Source organism: Elgaria multicarinata, chromosome 5, assembly GCF_023053635.1.
Source record: "Elgaria multicarinata webbii isolate HBS135686 ecotype San Diego chromosome 5, rElgMul1.1.pri, whole genome shotgun sequence".
In the NCBI taxonomy this organism is placed as follows: domain Eukaryota; kingdom Metazoa; phylum Chordata; class Lepidosauria; order Squamata; family Anguidae; genus Elgaria; species Elgaria multicarinata.
Genome location: NC_086175.1, coordinates 126,595,395 through 126,607,069, shown reverse-complemented (window position 1 = coordinate 126,607,069; position 11,675 = coordinate 126,595,395). Strand labels below are relative to the sequence as shown.

General features: G+C 43.5%; 1 protein-coding gene across 2 annotated transcripts in view; it reads right to left on the bottom strand.

The window, feature by feature from the left end:
* Positions 1-215: 215 nt before the first annotated feature.
* SYTL2 (synaptotagmin like 2) overlaps positions 216-11,675 on the bottom strand; it is a 102,634-nt gene continuing 91,174 nt past the window's right edge. For both annotated transcript variants that reach the window (XM_063127210.1, XM_063127209.1), the window contains 7 exons: positions 10,042-10,211; positions 9,490-9,592; positions 8,345-8,515; positions 5,869-5,947; positions 4,118-4,217; positions 1,906-2,111; positions 216-1,162 (listed from right to left, as the gene is read on the bottom strand). In XM_063127210.1, the coding sequence (XP_062983280.1) occupies positions 1,017-1,162; positions 1,906-2,111; positions 4,118-4,217; positions 5,869-5,947; positions 8,345-8,515; positions 9,490-9,592; positions 10,042-10,211 (975 nt within the window). In that variant the 3' untranslated portion in view covers positions 216-1,016. The remainder of the gene's footprint in view (positions 1,163-1,905; positions 2,112-4,117; positions 4,218-5,868; positions 5,948-8,344; positions 8,516-9,489; positions 9,593-10,041; positions 10,212-11,675) is intronic.

The following is an 11,675-nucleotide window of genomic DNA, read 5'->3' as shown; positions in this document are numbered from 1 at the left end:
CCCACAGACCGTGTGTTGTTAACGTTTTCAGAGAAAAGGTCTGGCGAAAGTTCATTCCCAGCTGGTGAAGAGCCCGTGAGAGTCATTTCCCCCACTCCCCATATTTTTATTTATTTATTTATTGCATTTCTATACCGCCCAATAGCCAGAGCTCTCTGGGCGGTTCACAAAAATTAAAACCATTCAAAGTATAAAACAACAGTATAAAACCATATAGGCTGGTATGTTTCTGGCGCGGTCTCTTCTGCTTCAGAATCTGATTCTGATTGATCACCTGAAGCTCCTTCCCCCAGCCTAAGGGGAACAGGCCTAGTCATGACAGCCACCCAGGTTCAGATGACACAACAAGCTGTGACCAGGTGGGTAAATTAGGCTAATAGCCACCGAATTAAATAAGCCACTGTGGCTTGTTTTGAGCATGTGAACCAGGCCAACGAGTGGTGATATGCTGTGAGTTTCCCCTACCCATCACAAGCAGCAGTCCAATGAAGTGGAGCAATGGTGGAGAAATTTTCACACGATGGATTTCCCCAATTTGAGCATTTAAGGTTTTTTAAAAGATGGTGGGATGCATATGAATTAGATACAGCTTTAGGTATGCACAGTCACAACTACAAAATAATGCCGCATTGCCAGGTGGATTCAACGTTGACTTTGGGAATTGAGGAGCAATGGCAGAGCAAAGCATGTTGACATTTAGCTTACTTAGTGAAATCATTAACTTTTCTCATCCATTATTGAAGGTGGCCACACAACTGTACATAACTTTTTAAATACATTTTATATTTTAATTAATCTTTAATAAAGCTTAAAGAATTTAATTTAAACACAGTACCTGTGGACAGGCAGATGTCAAATATGCATTATCAAGGTAGCGTTTAGCAAAACAGCAGGAAATTGTGTTGCAGACACAGATGTCTCTGCTCAATTTACACATGAATGTTGCCCCCTTAGTTCATGTCTGGGTCTTTGCTTAGCAAGCCATACAAAACTGAAAGCAACCACGGAGAATCATCCTATTTCGTAATTTTTGCCGTCATCAGCAGCCTGAGTGGCAACATGTCTTCTACCCATGTATTTGGAGACTCGATCATCCTTTCCCATAAACTGGTTTCATCTAATGTAGAATCCATCCAGTCTACTGGAGTACCATAGCTTTTACCTAAGGAAGGGTTTAAAGAAATGAAATTAGCAGAGGCTATTACCTGTCATTTACATGGCAGTAACTGCAAAGTACTATACAATCTCCTTTAAATACAATGCCTCTGGGTAAAATTCAGTACAAGTCCTACTAAAGAGTAGACCCACTGACATCCATGGTATTTAAGTTAGTCATGACCAACTTAAGTCCAATTGTTTTCTATTAATCTACTAGGGTTACTTTTGTAAGACGCCGTGAGAGCCTTTTTTGGCTGAATGGCGGCATAAAAATCCATAAATAAATAAATAAATAAATAGGGTTTACGCTGGATTTTACCCTCTGGGTGCAAGTCTAAACTCTGCCACCTAACCACCTTTCAGCTTACATTACTGCAGCATCCTGCTTTCAATTCTATTTATTCTGCTCTGCTATATAGGCAATGTTTAAACTGGCATTTGGAGATTTTTGCCACTTCTGACAGTGAGAGTGTCCCATGGCAGAACTCCACTCAGGGAAGACTGGATCCAACCCCAGATAAATTTATAATTAGGCTAATCAGTGGAGAATCACATACGAAGAAGAGTTGCACTAAAATCAGATATAGGGCAGGTGGAACTAAGAATGCATTCCTTTTATTGGACAAGGTGCTTATTATTCAACAGCACTTGCTTCAAATCCATTGGCTCTTCCTGATTCTTTTTGAAATAGATACCCATTTACATAGGACTTGGATGGGGAGACAACTTCCACTCAGCTGCAAGTACCTGTTCCAAGTCCAATCCTGAGGCCTCCCAGGAAATGATTGGCCAACTTGTTGTGATCCCAGACAGTGAGTTCTATGCAAGCTTCTTTCAAATCTTCAGGCCTGAATCCATCATAAACCATTGTATGATTGAACACTGGGTTGGTCGTCTTTGCAACAGCTCTTGTTTTCTGACGGCTTTTTCTGCTTGTATCTGGAAGAATGGTACTTCAGACAAAAGGGAAGGAAATTACACAGAGAATATATTTGGACCTTAAGGCTTGCATTTGTACAATACCGGATTTATATAGCTGTTACCCCAATGATAAATCTTGAGGTCACATTTGGTGGAAGTAAGGTGCTGCTTCAGTATCCAAGGAGGAAAGGCTTAGATAGAACGGGGGGACACTAAAATGCTCCTGTGAAGCTCTCTATGCCAGGGTTAGGAACTACAGGCACAGGGGCTAAATCCAGCCCTCCTCAGGGCCAACTTTGGCCCACTGGGGTTCCCCAGATGGTTAAAGCTCCTTCCTCCAACTGTCAATCATTTGGTGTTTTTGTGTAGTTTTTCCCCCATTCTAAGAGGTTAGAACATAAGAAGAGTCATACTGGATCAGAGCTAGGGTCCATCTAGACCAGCACTCTTCACACAGCAGTCAACCAGCTGTCGACCAGGAAACCACAAGCAGGACACGGTGCAACAGCATCCTCCCACCCATGTTCCCCAACAATTAGTGTACACAGGCTTACTTCATCTGATACTAGAGGTTGCACTTAGCCATCAGGACTAGTTGCCATTGATAGCCTCCTCCAGGAATTTATCCAACCCCCTTTTAAAGCCATCCAAATTAGTGGCCATCGCTACATCTTGTGGTAGCAAATTCCATGCACTGTGTGAAGAAGTCCTTCCTTTTATCCATCCCGAATCTCCCATCAATCAGCTTCATGGGATGACTCCATTGGGTTCTAGTATTATGGGAGAGGGAGAAAAATGCCTCCCTATCCCCATTCTCAACACCATGCATCATTTTGTACACCTCTATCACGTCTCCCCTTAGCCTCCTTTTTTCCAAGCTAAACCATCCCAGGTGTTGTAACCTTCCTTCCTAGGGGAGATACTCCAGCCCCTTGATCATTTTAGGTGCCCCTTTCTGCCCTTTTTCCAGCTCTACACTATCTTTTTTTTAGGTGTGGTAACCAGAACTGTACACAGTATTCGAAGTGTGGTTGAAGTGCCATCCCTAAGGCTTAGTGACTGGCAGCAAGATCTTTAAAGAACAGCCTGCTGGAATGTTTTGCATTTGGGGGCCCACTCCTTTGGCCTTCAGCCCCACTCACCACTGGAATGCAGCATCTCCAAAACTGAATGTGGTCTGAAAGGGGTTCTCCACCCCTGCTCTATGCAATGCACTTCCTTCTCCCACCATTTTAGGGTCCCCTCTTCCCAAGAGCTGCTTTAAAAGCTATTAGGAGGAAGATTTATAGAAATAATTTCCTACTTTCCTAGCCACCACCAATCAGAGGAACCATCACAAATCACAGTCTGTCCTTTTTTATTCAATGTTAAAACACTGCTTTAAAAATGTCACTATCTTGCCACGGCATCCAGTTATCAGGCAAACTGAATGCCAGCATAGCATCTCATGTTTCCTCAACTTGGCTGGCCGACCAGTCACTGCTGCTGCCTTTACCCTTTGCTGGGGAATGAAACCCCGCGCAGGAAGTTGCACGAGACAGAAGTGCACGGCTTCGTCTCAGGGTCTCAGCTGTGGGTCGCTCTCTTCCCCAGAAACAGGAGGTGGCTGCAGCAAGTAACAAGGGGGCAAACAGGCAGCGAAAGTGCCCCCAGTCAAGAGCAGCACCAACCTCCTCTTCCATCTCAGCCAGCTTCATTCCTCCACAGGAAGAGGAAGTGCCGGTAGCAATAATCAGCCAGTGGGGAAGAGCAAAACGATATACTAGTAGTGCCCCATTCACGGGTATGCTAAACCCACGTGTAAGAAGAGGCTCACAGTTCTGCGTTTAAATTCTTGTTTTAATATCTGATCTGGATGCTCCTACGGTGATTTCTCAACTGCACCAGCTCAGCCTCTGAAGAGAGGGGCCATGATGCCATCACTGAAACTGCCACGCATATGCGGGGGCACATCACATCAAAGAGGAGCTTCCAATGATTCCTGCCCAACGCCACGTTGCCAAATTTAGCCTCAGTTCTGACAAATCAATGCTCTTACCATTTGACAAAGGAGTTCAGCTTATTGCCCCTGAGGATTGGAAGGTCGTTGCATTCTTTCACCCAAATATGGACTTCTCCAGTGGCCGGAGTCTTCTTACCTTTGAAACAGACCCCCCACCCAAAATCCGTCAGAAGCGTATCTTTGTTCCTTCATGTTTTACAATGAAATACATACATACACACACACACACACTAGAAAGAGGGCTGACATGCAAACCCAATACTTCTTCAGAACTCAATAGGGATAAGGTACTTCTTTGCGACTAAGCATCCTCTCCCAGCTCCACCCCCAAAAAGCAAACTTGGCCTGCCTTGTGCAACATTCTCCCCCCCCACACACACAAAAAAAGTGTACCAAAAGATTGCTTAATTCATAATTTTGGAAGGACACAAAAAGGAGAAAGAACTACAAACTCAATCACAGGTTTTAAAACTCAGCTAAAAACTTTTCTGTTCCCTATAGGTTTTAAATATTGAGTTTGTTCTGACTCTATACTGTTTAGCTTCACCCTACCCGGTGCCTGTTTACACTTCCCTGTGCCTGTTTGCATTCTCTTTCCCTCCTTATTGTTTACTACAACTTTATTAGATTGTAAGCCTGTGCGGCAGGGTCTTGCTATTTACTGTGTAATCTGTACAGCACCATGTACATTGATGGTGCTATATAAATAAATAATAATAATAATAATAATAATGACTTTCCTTCTGCCCAGACTGAGCCTTGACTGTCCTTAGTACCGCAAACAAGATGAAGTCTAAAGATTGTCCCATTGACGGGGGAGAGCCAGGCCAGCAATACACAACAGCATATGCCAAGGTGTGAAAACATCACAACCCCACCCCACCCCAAAAAGGCAGTAAGATAGGACATAGTGGTTTTCATTCTAATATCACATCATCGGGGAGTGTTAACTAGCAGATAAGTTACAGCCTAGGATTCTCCGCATCAGCTGAGTGTAATGACCAGTGCTCCATCTTCAAAGGTCGTATTCACACTTGACACTGTAAGGCTTACAGTAAAGCTTAAGGTGGCGGTGTGGTTTCTTACATCAGTTACGTCCATCTTGATGTTGGTGCTGAATTGTAAATTAATTGTTCAGCCAGTGAACAAACGATTAACTACAGCAGCCAAGCAGGCAGTCTGGAGGTTGAACCTCCTAGCAAGCAAGCAATATTCATGATCCAATACTGCACAACACTGGTTAAAAAAAAGGGCGTTGTCCCTCTGAAGTTCATAGCCAAATAAATTTAAGGGCAGTCCAGACATGACTTGTTTTAGCATTACAAGCACCAGCAGCATTAGGTTGATTCAAATACTCCCATCCTCACCTTTCACTTGAATATTAGTGGCTTCTGTTCCAAATTTGCAACAAACCATAGTTTGTGTTATTTTGATTGAGTCTAGAATGGGGTAATTTCCCACCAAATCACAACTGGAAACCATGGTTTGGTCTGGACTTGTCTGCAAGCAAATCATGGTTTCTGCAAATTCTAGTTTGTCAGGACTGGGTGACACGGTACAAACTATGATTTGACACAAATCAGGAATGGAAGGTTCTTCTCTCCGTATGTAAGGGGAGAAATGAGTTAGTGAGCACGTTGAGTTTGAAATTGCTTGCATTTGTAATCACTAAGGCTAAGCCATGTCCTTTAGTCTTTAGACAGTCCAGGTTTATTACCGAGGAGATTGAAGCAGCGAGCAAAACACCCATGAAGCAAATTTGAGAAGCGTGTAACAGGAATACTTACTCGCAGTAGGCTGTGGAATGTACTTGAGCGCAATCTTTATCTCCCCTCGGTTCTCAAGTTCATGAGCAGCTTGTGGAGTCTGACCATTTATGAAAGAAAAAAATAACCACTCACTGTGGAGTCTGCCGAATACAACTTGCTCAATTTTGCAGCATCTCTTCTTTGTGTGTTTTCTCAAACATCATGCCAGAAGCAAGTGCAAACTAGGGTTATCCCTTGACAAAAGAAACTACCAGCGTAATCAGCTAAAAGCTATACTGTTACAGCACCATCCTGTGCGTGTCTACTCAGAAGTAAGTCCCACTGAGTTCAATGGAGCTTACTCTCAGGTAACTGCAGCCTTAATCTACTAAATCTGTACAGGAATGAAATCAGAATTTTGAGGGGGAGAATTTATTCTCTCTGGCCAGGTTCACATGACGTGAGGGCGGACAATAAGCCATGGTGGCTTATTAACCACCCTTGCGTGTGCCATCCCTATCTACCCTCGCCAGTTGTGGCTTGTAACATGCAAACCCTGTGAGTGTGGGTGGTTAACAAACCACGCTGTGTTGTAGGGTTGCTGGGTGGATTGTTCACTCTCCCCAGCCAGCCCCCCTTGCAGGGGTCAGACATCACGGCAAGCTGCGCCCAGCAAGGGTAATTGTTTATTTATTTATTTATTTAGAATATTTATATACCGCTCCCCATTGAAAAATTTCGGAGCAGTGTACAAGGTAAAATGAAAATAAAAACAGAATAAAACAGTTAAAACAAAATTTAAAAGAAGCAAAAACAGAGATTCAAGGTTGCATGTTAAGGAAAGGCTTCTTGGAATAAAGATGTTTTCAGGAGGCGCCGAAAGGAGTACAAGGTTGGCGCCTGCCTGACCTCCAGAGGCAGGGAATTCCACAGGAGGGGGGCCACCACGCTGAAGGCTCTCCCCCTGGTGGATTCCAATCGGAGGATGGATCTATGTGGAACCACCAGGAGCAGGCCCTCGGATGTCCTCAGTGACCGGGCAGGTTGGTAAGGGAGAAGGCGCTCTCTCAGATATCCTGGTCCCAAGTTGTTTAGGGCTTTGTACACAAGTACAAGAACCTTAAACCTGGCCTGGTAGCGAATAGGCAGCCAGTGCAGTTCCCTCAGCAGAGGAGTTACATGCTGGAAATGAGCAGCTCCAGACAACAGCCGAGCTGCAGCATTCCGCACTAGCTCCAGCTTCCGGAGCAGCTTCAAGGGCAGCCCCACATAGAGCGCGTTGCAGTAATCCAATCTTGAGGTTACCAATGGCTGTACCACCGTGGCCAAGCTATCCCTGTCCAGGAGAGGCCGTAGGGAAATGCATCCAGCAAGCACAGGGGTAGAACCAGGTCAGTGTTTTGGAGCGAGCCTTACTCAACCTGATGCTCTCCAGCTTGTGTTGGACTACTACAACTATAATCCCCAGCAGCATCCTGCCTGTGTTGAAATCCAACAAAGTTAGAGGGCACCAGGCCAGGTAAAGCTGCTTGAAGCGATGTACCATGTCTCCCAGAAAGTTCCACCTCTATGAAAAGGGGAAGAAGCATGACTTGTAAGATTTTTTTTAAAAAACCATGGTGTGTTTTTTAATCTGATGCCTGATGAAAACTCAGGTAACTTTTAAAATCAAGGCAGTGAAATGGAACAACTGGGTTGGGTTCACCCAATCAGACATTTTAAATCATTCAACGACATGTTGCAGTGTTACTGCAGTGCTGGTGTATTTCTTGATTGAAAAGTAGAAATTCTCCAAACTGGGCAAAATTATTAATTTCACTTTTAACAGCAATTTGGGGTATGAAAACAATATTCCCTAGTATAAGAATTATAAATTATTATATGATTCAGAGTTGACAATGTCCTTATATTGCTCATAGTCCTTCGGGAAACAGGAACATTGAAGGGTTTTGTGGGGAAGAAGAGTATCTGGCCCAAAGGCACACATGATCCACCAAAAGTCATAGACTGGGTTCAGACAACATGATAAACAATGGTGGTTTTAGTAGCCGACGGTTGGTTATTTAACCCACCGTGGGTTATCATGTTGTATGGAGGGAGTTTTTTAACCAATAGTTGGTTATTTGGCCGAAATAACCAATGCAAATAACCAATTCTGTGCAGAGTTGGCTATTTGAACCACCGTTAGTTATCGTGTTGTGTGGAGGGCATCGTTGATTATTTCGTCGCAAGGCAAGATTGGCCAAAGCGGCGTCTGCCACTCTAGTCCAGCCAGCAGGGTAGTTTTCAGCAGCAATAGCTGATGGGATAGTAGGAGGAGGACTGAGCGGGGAAAGAGGGCAGGGGATGAGTGAGTTACCTCTGCGTGGACTAATAGTCCACTCAATGCTGATCCTAATCCACACCACGGTTGATTATTATCATGTTGTGTGGGGAGTACCCCCTAGATAAACAACTGTCAAGTTGATTATTACCCCACCGTGGACTATTGTGTTGAATGCAGCCAAAAACTCACTCGTGGTTTAAGCGGGTACCAGTTCATCTGTTTCTTTTGCCTGTCATTCCAGTCCCAGTCGCCCAAGTCAAGCTCCACTTCACCCAAGAAACTATTGCGCCCAAAAGTGTCGTTGTGCCAAACGGAGATATTCAGTCTCTGGGATGCCAAGAGGATCTTGTCAACTTTATACTGCAAATAAGACAAATTGATGTTTTAAGGACATTGACCTGGTTCACACTACATGACATCCCACCATGGCTGAATTTACTTGTTGCATTGTGCCAGTTGTCCATGGGTGCCATTTCTGCATAGCACCCATGGGCGCCCAGGTTGCCCTCACTTGTCATGTTGTGCGAACCGAGGTGGCAGAGATTATTTGAGGGTTAGACAACCCTCAAACAAGGAATGGGTTATTTGAGGGTTGTCTAACCTTCAAACAACCCCTGCCGCCTGGTTTCGCTCAACATGACGAGCCATAGCAACTGCCTGCTGGAGCTTGCACAAACCCTGGCGCCCAAGAATTAATTAATCTACAGCACCTTGTTGTGACATGCAAACTGTCCCATTATCTACAGTATGAACTTTAAAATCTAGTTTAATTCAAATTTTAAGTGTCAGTACTTCTCGGGAGGAATCTTGAGCACTATCATTCAAGAGTTCTATTCCAGGCAGCTCCAATAGATTCGCTTCATCAGGACATTGTATTAAAAGATCTGCCTTCTAGAACAAGCCAAAGGCCAAGGGCTCCTGTCAACAGCACTCCCGGAATCTTACAAGACTGATACCCTATGTGCATCAGTTGCTGTGGAACATGGGTGGGAGGGTGCTGTTCCACCATGCCCTGCTTTGTGGGTCCCTGGTTAACAGCTGACTGGCCACCGTGTGAACAGAATGCTGGACTAGATGGACCCTTGGTCTGATCCAACATGGCTCTTCTCATGTTCTTAAAAGTCAGACAGCATTCTGCGGTCACTGAGCATACTCAGTCCTCATCAGGTTGGATTGTGGTATTTTCCCCCCTCAATGTTTTTGTACCTTTGCAAATCTCTGGGCTCCCCTGAACCTGTTGATACCTCCCCCTTGTGTGTGAAGAGTGTTTTGGCTACATAAGCAACAACACTCACAGCCAGAACATGGTATATAGAGGGAATGATACAAGTTACCCGTAATATCTCATTATAGACAGGATTCAATGTTTTCTTCTTCACAGATGTCTTTCTTTTGCCCAGCTTGTACTTTTCTGGCAGCAAGTAACTCTTCACATACCTAAAAAAAAAAGTCAGTCTGGTAAGATAATACTTGAATGCGGATGCCGGTTTTCAATGGAGCTGAAGAGCAAAATAATAGCCTTTGGCAGTAGAATCTTAAAACTGAATAGGTCAGTCTTATATAAGACATTTCAAAATGGAATCTATCATCGAAATGAGCTCAAGTCACAAGTTTCTTTACAAGTTTCTACCCAGGACTGAAAGGACAGAGATACAAGATTCACTTGTACAGGAAAGACTTTTTTTTAATAATTATTCCAAGCAAGTTCATTTCAGCCCTGTTTGGTTCGGCCTATTTACTACATTTACATCCTACTTTTCCTCCTTGGCACTGAAGGATAGATACATGGTTGTACTCAATAGCCTTATAGCTCCCTTCCAACTGTATTATTCTATGATTCTAAGTATCCACCCACCCACCCCATCCCAATCCCACCCTACACTTACGGATCTGAACGTTCCTTCTTAACTTCCGCAATTGCCAAGTCCTTGCACTGGGCGATAAAAATATGGAGCTCCTTCAGCTGTTCCACATAATCAATGGCAAACTGGATATTCCCTTTCACATCCACATTGCCAAAATCTCCACTGTAGATACTCATCACACTAGTGCTCACCTGTAGATGTCACAAAGCAAAGAATAAGCACTTCCGAAATTATTTCTTCCTTCTGGCTATTTATTTTTAAGGTGGGAAATAATTTTAAGTACAGGACAGAATTCCAGCTGGAGGCAGTAAAAAAAAAGAAGCAATTTAGAGTCCCTCTAAAGATGTCACCAAGTAGGAGATATATTTCATATTTAAATAATGCATGCTTGGTTTCAAACAATAGGGGAAATCATTAATAGTATACATGCAAAGGATGATTTTATAGAGAGGATCCAACAGAAGTATTTTGCCTACGACTCCCTCTGGAAGTTGTGCTAATAGGTTTCCCCATCTACCATCTTGTCTGCATTAAAAAAACTACTTGGAAATTTATCCTCAAATATGTTAAATTATAAAATGATTGATAGACTTACTATCCATCATTATGTTTAGTACTTTAGTACTTTCAGAATACCCATATCTGAATTATCTTCAAGTAACGCTAGGAAAGAGTTCACTACTATTCCCATTTTATGGATTTTTTTTTTTAAAAAAACCTCAAGATTGCAAGAGCTCACTTAAGCCTGTGCAGGAAATTCATTGCTGAGATAAGATTTGAACTGTTGTCTTCAAATACAAGCCTCAAACTTTGCCCCTTGATTATGCTGGCTCTGCAGGCATGGGATGAATGAAGCCTGGACAGGAAGATGTAGGAATTCATGAACTTTCTGTGTTCTCCTGCATTCATAATGAGCAATAGAGCAATAGGCCTACCTATGGTTTGCAAATTCAGATATCCTGCCATAAACCATGGTTTCTAATTCTGGTTTGATGGCCCTTCACAAACCATGATTACTAGTTAACATTACACTAAACCACAGTTAAGCCTCCACTATCATTTAGTGTAATGTCTGCATTGAACCACACACTAACTGGGTTCACATGATCATAGGAGTAAAAGAAGCCATTGTGGCTTCTCCCCTCCCCCCATGCATCCCACGTGTGCACCGGTTGTTTACAGAGTTACCCACGTGCGTGCTGGTTGTTTACATTTAGTGTGGGTTGGTGTAACGTCTGAACCCAGCGTGCAGCAGGGATAGCTTTTTACAAACCCTACAATCCATGTCATGCAGTAGAGATTGTAGGGTGGGTATGAAGCCACACACCAGGTTCAGACATGCCAACCCACACTGTAACACAGGTAATTAATTATGTCAACAACTGGCACATGTGTGGAATGCACAGGGGTGTGGAGAGAAGCCACGATGGCTTCTTTTACCCCCACGAACATCCAAACCCAGTCACTGACTGGGTTCACACAACACGCTAACCCATATTCAGTAGTTGAGTGTGGGTTGTTTGTTTATTACATTTATATACTGCCCCATAGCCAAAGCTTTCTGGGCGGTTTACAAAGATTAGTGTTGAAGCATAGGTTATCGTGTTGTCTGAACCCAGGACATTTTTCACATGTGGCTTGTTAACCATGCAGTG